This window comes from Anopheles moucheti, chromosome X, assembly GCF_943734755.1.
Source record: "Anopheles moucheti chromosome X, idAnoMoucSN_F20_07, whole genome shotgun sequence".
Taxonomy (NCBI): domain Eukaryota; kingdom Metazoa; phylum Arthropoda; class Insecta; order Diptera; family Culicidae; genus Anopheles; species Anopheles moucheti.
This window is the reverse complement of record NC_069142.1, coordinates 2,426,122-2,442,659: the sequence shown is the minus strand read 5'-3', so window position 1 is coordinate 2,442,659 and position 16,538 is coordinate 2,426,122. Positions and strand designations below refer to the sequence as shown.

At 47.2% G+C, this 16,538-nt stretch overlaps 1 protein-coding gene across 1 annotated transcript; it reads left to right on the top strand.

Annotated features, from left to right (window-relative positions):
- Nucleotides 1-9,742: 9,742 nt before the first annotated feature.
- On the top strand, nt 9,743-11,940 carry LOC128306945 (larval cuticle protein 1). The gene is made up of 3 exons (XM_053044623.1): nt 9,743-9,935; nt 10,261-10,517; nt 10,602-11,940. Exons 1-3 carry the CDS (start codon nt 9,924-9,926, stop codon nt 11,011-11,013), a joined length of 681 nt encoding a protein of 226 aa, XP_052900583.1. The 5' UTR covers nt 9,743-9,923; the 3' UTR covers nt 11,014-11,940.
- Nucleotides 11,941-16,538: the final 4,598 nt, after the last annotated feature.

Here is a 16,538-nt window from a genome sequence, read left to right as displayed (position 1 = left end):
GTCCCGTCAGCTGTGATGGTATGAACGTGGAGAATACACTTCCGAGTCGCTAGTCATCTACCCCCCGGCAATGTGGGTGCAATATGGCACCAGCAAACCTGTTAAGGGCATCTAACGAGGGTGGAAGATGTTGCTGACCGGCCGGCGGTGATAATGTAGCATCATTCGGCGTTTGTTTCCGGTGGGAAAATAGGGGAAACACATTCAGTACCACCCCTAACAAATATATCGACAGTACCGCATACGCGAACGCACCGTCCGTATGGGAATGAATGATAGCTATGCGCGTTTCATTTGATTGCAGTTATGCTGATTGATTCACACGCATACCACAGCGCACGGGTGAATGGAACAGCAAACCGAATGGGAATTTTGTTGCTATTAGGTTTTTTTTTTTCATTATGCACGGTATGTCACAAGCAGTTTGGTTACATTTGTGTGGCTTGTTCTGCTATTTGGGTCCATTTCTAATATTGAGCAAAAAAATGCAACCCAATGAGGTGTGTGTATAACCGCTTGTAGTCGTATTAAGCCCGAGTGTGATCGATTGATTCGGTAACGAATTGATTATCGAGATGGAAAAGAAATTTTACACACCGTGGTAGCGGAGTTACTCATTTCATTACGATTACAATGTACAGTTACACCCGTCTAATTTGGGACACTTTGAAAATTAGTGGACATTTGAGGTTTGAAGCATAATAAACGTACAATCTTTCCATAAATGAAAGAATTTTTAAGATGTCTCATATTAGACGAGAGCATTTGCATATTAGACGAGCCCCACGCTAGCTGCGTGGGAATATTAAACGTTTGAAGAGCAAAAGGCGGTTTGCAGGAAATGAAACAACTTCAGTGTAAAATACTTGCCAGATAATTGAGTTATGCATGGATTGTGTGTAAAATTGCCTAGTAATAGTTTACTGATTGCAGCTTATAGTGATTACTTAAGCGCTGCTAAGTTGCACGACGTTAAGCTTAAGCATCGGTACGGGAAGCGCGACCAACTTGTATGCGTATGGGTTTTTTGGACCATAAACAGAGCGGTTCGGTGGGACAGCGCTAACCAGACACGAACATAAAGCAATACCGGGCGTTACGGTGAACGGTAGGCTCATGCGTAGCTCATTAATAACTTCATTTCCTTGAAGCTTAAAAACCCGATGGTGAGATACGCCGATGAAGGATAGGAAGAGGGAGAGAGGGAGAGAGAAAAAAGCCAACGCAGAAGACAAAAATTTCCCTCCCAAGCTACTGAGCAGAACCTCAATCGATGTTTGGTAAGGCGTGACGAACGCACCGAAACGATATTGAAACTCTGGTGTTATTGGAGCAGATTTCGTTAACTGATTCATTCATTGGCCCCCAAACCGGGGCACTCTGGGTGGTTGTGTGTGTTTTTTTAGTAACACAAACCGCGAAAGTGGCTAATAAACGTACAATCTAGAGCACAATTCTTCGGGTTCGCCTCCAACGAACAGCAAAAAACAGGTGTCCGATATTTGCCTCTACCCTAAATTAGAGATCAGAATAATCACTCTTTTCAATGATTTGAATCAGAGACAAAGAATGGGTTGAAAGATTTGAAACCTTTACTCACTCTTTTGAGATTCATTCAAAAAGTATTACTCTGCATTACTGTTTTTACCACTCTTTTGTGTGTATACTCACTCTCACTCTCTGTGCCGACTAAAAAAACTCACTCAGGAGTGAGTAAAACTGTTTTATCATTCTTTGGATTATAATCACTCTGTAAGAGAGAGTAAACGAGTATTATCACTCTTTTGAGATTGTAAACACTGATGATGAATGAGCAAACGTGGTTTGTCACTCTCTTTGGATTTTACTGCCCGAGTGATTACAGAGTGATTATGATCCAAAGAGTGATAAAACAGTTTTACTCACTTCTGAGTGAGTGTCTAGTCGGCACAGAGAGTGAGAGAGAGTATAAACGGAAAAGAGTGGATAAAAACTCTTCTTGCTGTTTCACTATCTCGAAGGATTCAACTCACTCACTCACTCTTACTCTGCGCGCTTATCTCTAACCCCTAATACCGTAACGCTCTGCGGGTGTTGTGGAATGCGACAGACATCGTCCTCAAGTGGACGATTTGTTTGTCCGATTTGGCTTATATTTTTGTTTTCTTCATTTCTTGTCTTGGGCTATCTGGACGGAACTTCCAACCATGGGTGTGTGGTAGAGTTTATTTATTCAGGATCACTTCTGACCATCTGGAGGCGTGCGCTTGTGTAATATACCCGGAATGCTGTTGATCGTGAGATTATTGAGAACGTGTATGTACTGTATCTGTCATTCAGGCAGCAAAAGAAAAGCGGAAGAGTCAAGTCGATCGTCGATTTTTGATGAGCCAGTGTTCCAGCTGACAAAACTGCTGTCACCTTGTCTCTTTGACTCTCGCTACGGGGCTGTTTTGCTGTGCGTAGACTGTAAACATTTTCATTTTGTTTGTCTCCCATGTGCAAGCTCGATCGTGTGTGAAGAAGAATAGTGCATTGAGCTTTTCTCGGCTGCTGATACGCACCACACAGAATTGGGACCCCCACTAAGGACGAACCGAGGCACTCGGAGGTTCGTTGCCGAATTTCCGAAATAAAAAAAATCTGACAAGGATTAGCGAACCATTGATAGTCAGTGGAGCTTATCGCGAACCGAAATGCAGCTATCCCATGACCCTACGCTCAGGTATGGCTAGGGCGATGTACAAGAGTATCGTCAAAAACCAGTCCAATAGTTCTTGCCCATCACCGTAAAACCCTGCGGCGCAGGATGAAAAATCTCCGTTTCCGTTCCTGCTGGTACCGATATACCGTGCGGCAAAGGGAAGTCTAGCAACCACTTGAGTTACGGGACGATTCAGTTGAGTTGCAATGATGCGGTGCGCGGAGTTTTACCCTGCGTAATAAGTACGGCAAATACGGCAATAGCCACAACCCGTACCCAACGACCTGGTGGTGAGGTGATACCGAGGCGCATCCTGAAAAAAAAATAGCGGTGTAAGAAAGTAAGAAGGCAGTCATCAATGCTTAAACAACAAGCGAAAATTAAAATATCTAGAAGCAGCTGTGCCATTGCAAAACGGGGCAGCCACAGATCGAAAGTCTGGGAGGGTTCCGGTGATGGTAACCGCCGGAAAAGTGTATGCCGTGATGAGGATTTCTTGATTTGTATCACTCGTTCGGGGTTTGGTGAGGGATTCTTTTTTTTCTGACCTGTCGAAACAGACCTGATGTGTAACCGGAGCAGGATATTCCCGTCCCGGTTCGGTGCCAACGTTAAGTTGCTAAATTGTGCCTTTACTAGTGACTTTCGCCGCTTCTACCAGTGACTGGACTACATCTGTCAGATTCGCTGGAAGTGATCACGTCCTTCGTCATTGATGGTTGAGTCGCAGTCAGTTTTATAGACAGTGGGCTCAAAGGCTCAGCTTCAGGATTAAATTTCTTGTCTTTTCCCACGAAACTACTACTTCAAACATGGGATCTCTGGGTGGAAGTGTGTTGGAGTTCGCTTTTGAAGAAAAATATATTTAAATATACATTCTCAAGGTTAACTTTAGTATTGCCTACCTATAGCTCATCAGTGAGATGGATATGTTCACAGATATAGGAAGTAACATCTATCATGTTGTGCGCCAGGAGAGGTTAAAATAATCAAGTGGCTCAAATTAGAGCTGACTGCAACAAGCAATAAACCGAACAGGAGGAGAATGAGCCACAAACAACACGTAATAAAATCATCGCACCCAAAAGTTGGGAATTGAACGACCTGAGTTCGTGGATGTAAAACTAACGTCCATATGCGACCTCCGGATCAATTTGGAGGGGAATGGGTTGCAATGCAGCTGAAGATTCATCACAACCAATTCGCGTACCCTCGGGTCGAACGGAACAGAGTGGGATCGCTTTTGCTTTTGGTGTGCTCAAATTAACTAAACGACTGTTGAAGCCTTTATCTATACGTACGTCACCTCTGCGCACCGTGTTCGAATCATCGTGCCATTTAATAGACAGCGGCAATTCATGTTCCCCCTGCGCATTTAACGTGTAGTGAGGGCTGGCTTCTCCGACATATGGTGATGAACCACAGCGCATATAGCCCGAGGGTAACGTGTCCGTATCACGCTCCGGTATCATACGGTTGCGTTCGGGGCTCCGATCGTGGTAAATCCCATCGGGAGGATTAGCTTTCAGCGCTCTGGTAACAACCGTTTCGGCAAATGCGCTCTGACTCCTGTTGTTGTTTTGTCCGCTTTCCGCCGTGAATCAATGCCAAACAGGGCTCCAGGGTGCGCTAGATTGATGCCACAGACACAGGCTATTTGTTGATTTGCTTGATAATTTTATTCCCCTTTCCAGTGCAGTGATCTCCACAAATGGTTTTGGCTCGGTACGGAAGAGCAAAGCATATCCGACAGCAAATCGGTACCGTAGAAAGCTGGTACTGCAGCACCATCGACACTAGAATGTCACCATGATTGTGCCAATGACGGACACAAAGGGTCCGTTGCGATCTGCTGTGCCGATAGACCGAGCGCCCAGCATTTCTTCGGCATTATTGGCAACGGTTATGGATTAACGGCTGCCATTGATGCTAGCTGCCGGTAGTCACCCAGCAAGAGCCGAAAGGAAAAAGGGGAAATTTGGCTCTGGAAGGGATTGTCCATCACGTCGGCAAATGCACGCGAATGGCGAACGGGGATTTTGGTAAGGAAGCGACACACACACCCAAAAAAAAAAAAGTACCGAAAGAAACGAGGGATAATGAACTGAGCTGACTGCGTGACTGACTGACTGACTGAGTGAATGATTGAATGGGATCGGTGTGCGAGAATCCGGGTGAAGGGTCCGGAAAGGAAGAAACCCTCGGGACTTCAGTACACACAACAACAACAACAAAAAAAATCCCTGCCTAACATCATACGGGAAGACACTATGGGTGTGTTTGTATGTTTTCGTGCAAATGGCGTGCACAATTACGGCAGGGATTTCTGGTCGTCTGCTACATCTCAGACCCCGGCCTGACAATGTTGTTTGCGGCAGTGCGAAAGAGAAAACAAAAAAGGACACCAACATCATTCAAAATGGTGTGTGACTTTCCGTTTCGGGCTTGAAAGTCAAATCACGGCGGTTCACTTAGATCGTGATCAGTCAGCCTCTATTGAAGTTAGTTGGTTAAGATTCACCCATCTCCGTTGTCTCCGGAGCACACTCTACAGCATCCTGGAACCGGTTATCCTTGGTGGCGCGAGGTGACTGCACGACATCTTGCCCGCGTGCCTTGTGCATTATGGAGTTGAAGGCCATTTATGGGCCGAATATGCTTCCCGACCCGTGGTGAGCAGCGCCTGGCACGCATCTGATACACTGGACTGGCTTGGAATCTGGCGGGCGTATCCCCAGCGTACCAGCGTGCTATGTTTCACTTGTTCCGACCGGTTGGCAGCAAGTCGTCGATGGTTTTGGGGAAAGGAAAAAAACGCGAACGCTTCTAGCCAGCTCAATTCAAGGTCAGCAAGGCGGAAACTGGATCGCGGAACAACTATTTCCAACTATCAGCACGAGCAAGATATACCCTTTCAGGAATGGAACGTGGGGCGGTAAATGGATCTCTAAGCCGCTCTGGTTTGTCGAAGGTGTCCGGAGTGTTGGTATAATTTTTGTCGAATTAATCCAAACGGCCAAGAAACTTCGCTCAAGTCGCTCAGAACCTGGGGCCGCTAGTCTTCCCTTTCCCGGCGTATGTATTACGTCATTACGTAGTGGCGACTGGCGGCGTTCCAATATGATCCTGCCCGTGGTGGCAACCATTTTGGCCACCGTAAAGGGCAATTAAAGTAATTAGACAAAACAGGATCCGCCGCGGAATGCACTGAGCTGTGGTATGTCTGGAATGGACTGGTGTTTGAGACTATTTAATTTTCGGACGAACTTTGGCGTGGTGGGGCAAGATACCCAATAGTGGAAGGTATCGTGCACCCACGCTTCACTACTCGTACGGTTAACAAAGGCAAACAGCAGACGTAATGCATGAGTAGGTACGGTACGGAGTCGTCGATCGAACTGTTCGACCGAAAGGGTTTGTTGGGGTTTTCGGAGCTTCGGTGAAGGTGCTCCCCGGCGCTGGGGATAGGCATTAGCTACACGCGACCGAAAAGGTTCCCAGGCCCGCACGCTATCCATGGTCGTAGCTTTAGCAAAAGCAGTTTTGTGCTTCTTGCAGTACTGCTTCGTGCAGTACTGCCGCGAAAGTTTGGCTCTCACCTTTACCATGGCAGGGCGATCGATTATCCTCTCCTGTTGCAGTTCCCCCGTTGCAGTCGACGGTCAATCTGCGGTGTTGCAACGTTTGGGTTCGCCTACGGCCATTCAGCGCCAAGAATCGGCACGAGTAGGGGGAGTAAGGGGACAGTCCTTCACCGACCTCGCAATGGAAACACGGAAATATCTTACACGCGGCGCGGTCGCGGTGTCGCCCCCGTTTTGTGAGCAATGTAGGTGAATTGTCGCTGTCCCAGATTTGACAAGAACCGCGTCACGCCCGCACCCCATAGCGGGCACGTGCAGTGGGACAAAAATATGTTTCGATCAGTATGTTCGCTTTTTCCCCCGTACCAGTCCATTCCAGGCGGTTGCTCGGATTGGTGTGGAGCGAAAATGCCGCTTATTACTGTCACGATGACGAGTAATGCTGGGCCTCCCCCCCACCGAATTCTTACCACTGTGGGCTAACCGATGGAACGTAATGATAACCGATAGATGCAGGGACAGGTTCGTACAAGGTGGTGGACTATACGTTTAGGTAAATACTGCCACGCCACGTAAATGTTAGCCACGAAAATTTATCCAACATTTAGCAGTTGGATGGACGGTACGGCCACGCATCAATCTCGTGGGTGCGTCTTCCTTATGCATGTGTGTCTTCGTACCGCAAGTGATGCAATCATGGATATCGAACGTCGGTTTTTCCGGTAGCATAATGTCGATGCGTTATTAAACTGCTGGTGACATAAGTATTGATTGTGGGTAATTCGACCAATGATGCGTTTGATTGATGGCTTTGGGGACCATCTGTTGGAGACTTCCGCATTGAAGGCGGGAGTTGCTCTCCGTGCCATTGGGGAAATGTTGAATTATGCATTTGAATTAGAGATGTGCACGCTGAGTAAGAGTGAGTGAGTGAGTTGAAACCTTCGAGAGAGTGAATCAGCACGAAGAGTTTTTATGATTCCCTTAACCACTCTTTTCCGTTTATACTCACTCTCACTCTCTGTGCCGACTAGACACTCACTCAGGAATGTCAGAGTGAGAGTGATAAAAACATTAATGCACTGCAATACTTTTTAATGAATCTCAAAATAGTGAGTAAAGGTTTCAAATCTTTAAACCCACTCTTTGACTCTGATTAAAATCATTGAAAAGAGTGATTATTCTCATCTCTAATTTGAATGTGATCGTTCCGTGGAATGCCGATGCTTATATCTTGATGTCAGCAGCGTTCCAACGCGCTGCGTCGTATTATTCAAATTACTTTAATTCTGTCAACTGGAGCTGCTTAAAGGAAGGCATTTAAACAAGGAATTACTTCTTGCAAGCGCACGCTCAGTATCATGTACGGTGCGTTTTAGCCAGGAAATGCGCACACGCTCTAGGCGATATCGGCGGAACCAACCAAACCAGATTGATGCCGTTCCAATATTATACGTGGCGGCAAACTTTCAATGTCATCCGCCTTTGGTTGTCACTCGCGCCACGAACGTGTGCATGCATGCGTACAGACCGGCACAAGGAACTCGCGATTAGGCAATTCCTGCAATCGCAGCGAAATCGTATGGGCGCGGCAGGCCTATTCTAACAAACAGTGCTCCGATCGATTCCAGCAGCACCTGACAGCAATGGCCACATCTAACCCGCGTCACTGAAAATGAGCACTGCGCCTGGACGGCTTTTTGTTTCTGCTTCCATTGCGCTTGTTTCCGTGGCCCAGCGCGAATTGTTTCCGGAAATCGATCCGAATCTTCTGTTGCTGGACAAGTTCCGACGACGACGGGGGCGACTCTAGACGTTTTACGTGGCCTTCTGCGGAACAACCGTCGGGTTGATGTACGTTTCCAAGTGGTTTTTGTTGTTGTTTCTACTCTCCTCCCCCTGACGGGGGTTTCATTTTCGCGTGCTTTTGTGTCGCATCCGAAGAAAAGACAAGACGCAAAGACATCGAGGGCACCGAGTGAGCGCCCGGTCCTTTTAGTCCGTTCTGGTTTGCTGGCTTGCTGACATTTCGGGGTGCAATCGCCGTCTTGCGGCACACGGGTTTTGACGTTGCATTATTCTACTGGCAACAGCATCTATGTCTGGGATCATGTACGGTCTTTTGCTCTGCATGACCTTGATGCCACTGCTTTCCGCTTCACACCAACCATGACCTGTAATTGGAGAGTAAGCTGAAGGTGCCATGTTCCTTGGAAGCAGCTTTTGCAACTGATAACTTTATGCTGTCTTAACGCTCGTTTATTGGGGTGGGCCGGTGGCATGATAGTAGTGGTGCCGGTGGTCACACGAACGGACCGTACCAAAATCCCATCCGGACCAATCCACCGTAGCAAGGACTGATTCGACTATTCCGCGTGGTAGAACAAGGCGATACAGCTAAGGCCGATCTTAGGAAAAAAGCTCGTTTATGATGAGATATTTACTAAACCTACTTATTCTAAACTGACTGTCAAAATATTTCAAGATTCCTAGAGTAAAGCTATAGAGGATTGGTAGTTAAAAATGGAGAATTTATTAATTTACTGCGCCTAGGTATTAAATATGATTGAATGTATCTTACCCTTCAAGAATATCCGCAACTTATAGCGATACTGCACAAGGCAATGGGTAAAACTTTGATTGGAGCAAGGGTCGCGTATCGTAGTCGCTTCACAAGAAGTTGATTGATGGCCGGTTAGATGATTGCAGAACAAGCTTCTTGGGCGTCCTATAAGTGCCCCTATAGGTGTGCCTTCTTCGACACAAAAATCTCTTACCAGCACGAAACGGAAAGGCCTTTTGTGGTTTGTGGTGTTCTGCAACAACCGAGACGGGGCCCGATCGACGCCCGGATAAGCAGGAAGCCTCTCCGGTGATCGACGACTGCGCTATTGATCGTACGGACGTCGTCTGTCCGCAACCTGCTCACACGGGTGTTTTGCATCCAAGGGAGTAGGAGTAGGTGTAAAAGATGTTTTTTTTTTGTTGTACTTCATAATTTGTGTTCGCTTTCCATGCCAACTGGGGCGATGGTTTGGAGTTTTGTGCCTTCTGCTATTGCTGCTCATGGAAGGATGAGGAAAGAAACAGTAAGTCGACGAGCCTAGTGGGGTGGTTGGAGTACAGAAGCGGTATAGACCCTTCGAATAGGCTACCGCGTTCGGCTTTTGCCGTCCCGCTCGTGCCGTGAGTCTGACCGGTATTCGTGCGAAACGTAGTGCCGGCGGTGGACCGTTTGGTCCACCTCGAGCTCCCATTGTCGTGGGGTGGTGGGCCCACCTCCACAACTTCCTCCCGTTTTTTTTCGTCTCTCATTCTTTCTTTCACACTTCACCACGCTCACGTCTTCGGGTGCCCCGTTCGATGACGTTTCCCAAGGTTTTTTGCACGCAACTCGCATTCGCTCGGGGGCCGTATATAAGGTACCGGCCTGTGCCCGGCAAAGTCAGTTCTTTCTTCGCATTCAATCGACTCTGATCGCTTCCGCAGTAAGTGCTGGAAAGGATCTGGTCGTATCCAAACTTCCCGATAATCCACATCCCGATCTTTCCCTCGAGAACAAGTGCGTGTTTTGTGAGTGTGTAAAGGCTCCGAGAAGCAGTTTACCGCAAAAGCTGTGCTTAGTGAACAGTAACCATAGTAACCGTTTGTTCAACATGTTCAGATTTGTGAGTTTTCGTACGCCTTTCTCGCCGTAAGCGAAGTAAACTGGGAGCAAACAGCAGAGCATCAGACACAGCGCTGGCACGCCAACCATCTTGCGAACGTCAAAACACCTCAATCAAACACACATCCAACGCCTCCAAAAGCGTGAAGAAGTGAAGGCAGTGTTTTTAACGGAAGCGCGTGCCACCTGTGGCTGATGGTTTGCTTTGCGCCAGGCTTCATTTGGCTTTATTTTTTTGCGAAAGTGTCTCTGATGGGAGTTTGAAGCAATCGTTTTGTAACAACCTACTTCCCGTTCTTCCATGTTTCATCGGATGTCGTGTGCAGATTCTTCTATCAACATTGCTGGTGGCCGCGTCGGCCCAGTACAATGGTGGCTACCACCGCGACCCGAAGACGGCCGCCATCCTCAGCGAGCAGCGATATCTGTCCGGTGACGGCAAGTTTGGTGCCGCCTACACGCAGGAGGATGGTACCGACTTTAAAGAGGAAACGGATTCCGAAGGTAACCGTCGCGGTTCGTACAGCTACGTCGATCCGACCGGTCAACGACGCACCATCTCCTACGTTGCGGGCAAGAATGGGTAAGTGTTACTGCGCGCGAATCTGCCGGTGAATGTGCCGCATGAAACTCATGATGATGTTGTGTCGCTGTGCCGCGCGTGTAGCTTCCAGGCTTCCGGCGACCATCTTCCGGTAGCCCCACCGGCACCACCACAGCCTGCCCCGCAGCCACAGTACCAGCCGCAGCCGCAGTACCAGCCGCAGCCGCAGTACAACGGTGGCCGTAGCTACGATGACGATGGCCAGTACGATCCCCGCTGGAACGATCCCAGCTTCAGCCAGAACCAGTACTCGGCTCCGGCTCCTGCCCCGGCTCCGGCCCCGGTACACAACTATCATGCCGCTCCGGCTCCAGTCGCTCCCGCGCCACAGTACAACCAGCACAACTACGCTCCGCAGCCACAGCAGGCCCCGGCCTGGACCACCACCCCTGCTCCGCACCGCTTCCAGCCACCAGGCAAGCTGCAGCTGAACCGAACCCCCGACGGCTACAGCTACACCTTCAACAAGGTCTAGGATGGTCCGAAAGCGCGAGCAACCGCATCGCTGATCACCGGATGGGCACACCGTACAGCAACAGTGTCGTGGCTGCCGTTTTCGGAAGACCTCACTTTTGCAACCCAACTTTGGATCCTTCCTGAAAAATACTTCGTCCCGCGTAGCTCCCCCTCTTTCCGACAACGAAGATGAAGCCGTGTCCTAGTCCTTTCCCTTGAACTTGGTGTTGCCCATCGATCGCGTACGGTTTCGAAGACGTTCTATACCCCTATTTCTTGTTCCCGTTGCATGTAGTGGCGTGTGTGTTATTTAGCCGTTAGCCGAAGTAAGCGTTACTTTGCCTGTTGTGATATGTAAGCGTTTGTAAATGTAGGTGTCCTTTCTCCCCACCCCTACCTCCCCTTGCCTCCCTCACATCCTAACTCACTTCCTCCAGGATTCTGGCCCGCAGCCCTGTCAGCTGTCAGGACCGTTTCTGACAGTTGTCGTGTGGTGGATCAGGTATCCCCCACGCCTGTAGATGCGGGCCCCGCGTAGATGTTTGTACAGAGAGTAAAGTTTCGTATTGGCCGGGATTGTCCGGTTTTTTTTTGGGGACGATTCCCACCAGCTGCAGACTTCCCTCCCCACCAGGGTGGGTTAGCGAGCAGGTGTTGGTGGAGCGCCGCCGAGAAAAAAGAAATCTGGACAATCTACGTCTAAACAGTAGGGAGATAACAAAACAAGTATTTGTTAGAGACGCAGCGGGTGATAACCGTGGCAACAGTTCCAAGATGACAGGGAGATAGGTAGATAGAGAAAAGAAAATCATAAAAAGAACAAAACTGAATTTCCACGAAATAGACAAGAATTCACACTATCCCAAAAACAACCAGCACAGTCTACATTCATTCATTGATTCGATATTGATATTGAAAACTGATATACACATGGATGTTGAGAGTGTCCTCAGGTATGAGTATACGCCCATGGAACAATGTCGTCTAGTTAAATAACCTTTTTCGTTACATGTACAGTGGTTACTTGTAGCATCGGAATTAAATTCGATTAACCAATATCGATTAAACTTTCAGTTTCATTTCCACATTTTTGTTTCGTTAGCGTACGAGGAGTGGTTGAGTCGTTGGCATTCTAAAAGACAGACGAGAAGGGAGAATAATCCGGTACGAGATCAAGGCCTTTCCGTGCAATAAAAATCGCTTCGGTGGAGTTCTTTATAAGGTCATCACGGTACCCCGTACTAAGCTGCTCTTCCTACCCCACCCCCACCCGATCGACCCGATCGATACAACCCCACCCTTTCAAGCGAAGGGTGTGAGAGGCGGAAGTGAATTGCCTCGGCTGCCGAAACTTGTCTTGGCCAACTGGAAGGTGTTTGAATCGTAACGAATTAAATACACACTGCAAAACCGTACACAGTTTGCCATCCGACAACGGGGAAAACGGGTACGTCTGGCGGTGGCTAGGTACCAGTGACTTGCGTGCACCCTTAAGCGAGAAACCTGTTTACACCGTGCACCATTATTTCGTTGCGGTCACGGTGTATGTTGTCTGTTTTTTTTTGTCTGTGTAATATGCTTGCGAATTGGCTTGCGTATCGATTTGTTCTGTTCTCTTTTCTTTATGCTTGGTTTCCCCGTTCGTTTGGTTTCGGTCATGAGCGGATTATGCATGGTTTTGCGATAGTTAAACAAGTGGAGTTGTTCAACGATAGAGCATTCCTGCACAATGGTACGTGACGGTGAGTACGCTCCGTTCTCTGTTGGAAATGCGCCATTTAATTACGATGATAATAATTAATAATTAGCTAAATAAGTTCTCCTTCCTTCAGCACGCACCACATCACATCGCAGCGCTCCTCAACCTTGAGCCCACAATCTGTCTCAGCTAGCGAGTTTCGATCGGTATGTGGATGTGTGTGCTGTCTCGTTTTTCTGCAACGTTGAACAATTCTCTGCAATGCGGATACTGGTACCATATGTTTTTTTTTTACTGTGTCGGGAGTTTGTGGGGCAGTGGGTGGGAACAGTGGGAGCTTGTTTTACTCTCGCTTTCCGCGGCATTAATTGACTGTTGGTTGGTCGGTTTCGGTGCCGAGAAAAGTGGTAAACCGATTCGAAAGGGTGCAGCATGAAAATAACGTTAATTTAATCGATTGCTTGCAAGTGCCTGGTGGAACGTTTGTTGTCAAGACACCACAGTTTGTGGGTTCGAATCTAATCTTTGTTCAATCAACTTTTTTTTCTTCTAATATTCAAGTTCCCAACTATGTTGTGCGCTAAAGTATGGTGGGTCTTTATATTTGCATAAGTGGGTCGCTATGCAAAATATGAAGACAGGTTCATTCGGTGCCCGACTGTTCAGATATACACTAGAGGGAATAATTGTAAAGGTAGTGTTAGTTTTTAACTGTTCAAGTGTTTGAAAAACTCTTCTTGGTAAAAGATATGTTGAAGAATAGAAGAAAATAATAATAATGTTTAACCTGAGAATGGTGGCTAGAGATCATACCTGAGGATCGTAACTCGTACTAGACAAGAGCATAAAGATAGTAGAAACAGAAAATTTCGAACATCACAGAGCACCAACAAATTTCGACATGGACATCACACTCAACATTTTGGTATATGTCCCATCGGACGGAAAATCAACCGCGGATCAGATCTTCACTATGTGGCAAATCTTGGAGAAGATGGCGGAGCAGCAGCTCCTCCCATCTCTTCATCATCCTCAAGGCCGCATTCGACAGCATAACCAAGGTAAAAATTTACCGCGCAATGAGCTTCTTAGGAATCCTAGTCAAACTTATCAGACTAGGAAGAATGACAATGACTAACGTCACATGTCAGGTGACGGTGGATGGGAAACTCTCAGGGCCTGCGCCAAGGAGATGGGCTACCTTGTCTACTCTTTAACCTAGCGCTAGAGAGGACCATCCACGACTCGGAGGTAAAAAACCTCGGGGATCCTTTCTATAAGGAAATCCAGATCCTAGTATACGCTGGTGACATAGTTATCATTCGTTGGATTACACTCGTCAGGCTCTGGTGGGTTGGTCACGTCATGAGAATGACACCGGATGATCCAGCTCGTAAAGTTCTTTTAGATCATCCACATGGACGGAGGAGATGTGGTAAGTCCAAAATGAGATGGAGTAATGGCGTTGATCCGCCAGAAAGGCTGGGATAATGGATTGGCGGTGAGCGATTTAGAGGACTCCTGCAGCAGTCCAAGACCGCGAAGCGGTTTTAGCTCCAGATGATTAAGTAAGTCCTCTTCTTGGGCTGGCGAAAAAAAGGCGAAAGGATCACTCTCCAATACTACAAGGTCACCTGGGCCTGGAACACTGAGAAAAAGCATTGAAACATATCGACTTGGTAATTTCAACAAGATATCCATCAAATTCTAAAGGATCGTATTTCAATAAGTGGTTGTCGATTTTCTTGAATGAAAATCCCAAATATTAACCCAAATATGAAACACAAGCTTTGGCCGATACAGCATAAGGCAAACCACGTAAACCTCGACCTGTTCAACGTCCGCAAACCTGTCCGTCAGGTGTTTTTTATTGTAGTTCAGATGCGTTTGAAGGCTACACTCGGCGCTGCCTTGCGTGTCATTGATGTATCGTGCATTCACCGGGTGAGCCCTTACGCGTTCGGTCAGCCCCGCAACGACTTTTTGGCGTGGGGTGTACACACCTACACACACACACACATCCGTTTGGGCGATATAATTAGCCGGACAGGAGGACACGCGGGATATCAGCCGGAAGCGCATCGTGACTCATCCGGGCCCCACTATCGGGAATCAATTGCTTGTAGGTGCAACTGCCATTGCAGCGATACGATAGACACCTGGGTAGCCTGGAACAACGGAAGCAGTACAAAAAGGGAAAGGTCTATCGTTTGTAACGCGTCGCTGCCCTCGTCATGTGTGAAGTCGTGGCTTGTTGCTGCGACTCGCGCAGGCATTATTTTCCCATAGTTCACAAAACCGTTTAAACGAGCCGGCCGAAGGGGTCCGCAACCCGGAAGGATGAGACCGAAAAACCGAGGAGAGATAACTGTCACAGCAGAGATCTCATCGGGCGGGGTTTGTGTTTTCCATCGTGATAGCATCACGGCCGGTCTATCTGTGCGCGTTGCATTTACACCGGGAATTATATTACCACGCCACGGCAAACAATTCGTAGTGGTGGCTGCAACGCACTCTGCTCGAGGAATGGGTCGGGACACAACAAACAATAAAAACTGACAAAGTATGACGTGATGAGTTCTTAATACTCCACGGTGTTTCGTTTATTACTCGATTGCGGAATGTTACGCTTCACTTATTCCATCGCGCTCTCCCTTTTGCATTTTCACCATACCATCATTTGCTATCCTTCTCTGCGTCTGCCGATTGACACTGAGCCTATTTTCGGGAAGCTTTTTTCCCGAGCAATAATGAAGGGACGGAACGCAACCACTCTTTCGAAATACCGAGCACTTGAACGTAACGGGCTCCTGCTTGTGGTAGGGGCGAGGAAAAATCGGTGGAATCGGGTAACGGGCGATGCGGAATGCTGCCGACGGTTGGATTGCAAGCGACCGAATGCGAGGATTAAGTCGGCCGAGATTTTGGTCGCTAAGTGTAATTGCAAACGAGCGGCTGGCTTTCGGTTTCGGCCCGCAGCAAACCGAGTAACGACACGTTTTGCGATCGGTTCGGTGGTGGTTTGTGGAGTGTGGCAGGGACGACCAGGCAGGAAATGATGTGTTAATTTTATTTTGTAAGAATCGTTTTATGCGTGTTCCGAGGTGAGCATATTCGGAAAGAATTACTGTCAACGCAGGCAAACGTTTGGTTGATTGTTATGTTTTTTTTCTCTCTATCGAACGGCAAAAAGATTAAACGTTTTAAATAAAAGTGTTAAACATAGGTCGGATTTGGGAAATATTTCTGTATGTCTATGGAACGGGAAGATGTAACCAGGAATGCAAACCAGGAATGCAAACTTTTATATTTTTAATCATTTCATCATTTTTCATTAATTTTAACAGTTTCGGTAAAAAACAAGCAGTTTGAATGAAATTATATTTTTACTGTGGTTTGCAATAAATAATTTTGTTGGACGTTATTGGCAAAGCCAGCGGGAAAAATAAATGTACAAAAATATGTTGATATTAAAACAAATTATAAATTATAAATGTATACACAATAATTTATTACACTACCGAATTATTTCAATCCAAAAGGAGTGATAAAAATGTTTTACTCCCTGCTGAGTGAGTTTCTAGTCGGCATAGAGAGTGAGAGTGGGTATAAACGCAAAAGAGTGATTAAAGGAGTCAAACACTTCGTGCTAATTTATTCTCATTCACTCTTTCGAAGGTTTCAACTCACTCAATCTCTCTTATTCAGCGCGCACATCTCTAATTTGGTGGGACAAGCAGGATGCGTGGATATTATGAGTTGATAAAACTAAACGAAACGATCATAGGTGAGAGTGCTATTGATGACAGGAGATGAGTTGGAGTGAGCTTATATTGAAGCTATTG

What these genes read in the sequence shown, in the direction of transcription:
- LOC128306945 (XM_053044623.1), top strand. An exon ending in TACGTTGCGGGCAAGAATGG is followed by an intron (nt 10,518 to 10,601) that starts GTAAGTGTTACT and finishes CCGCGCGTGTAG; the next exon opens with CTTCCAGGCTTCCGGCGACC.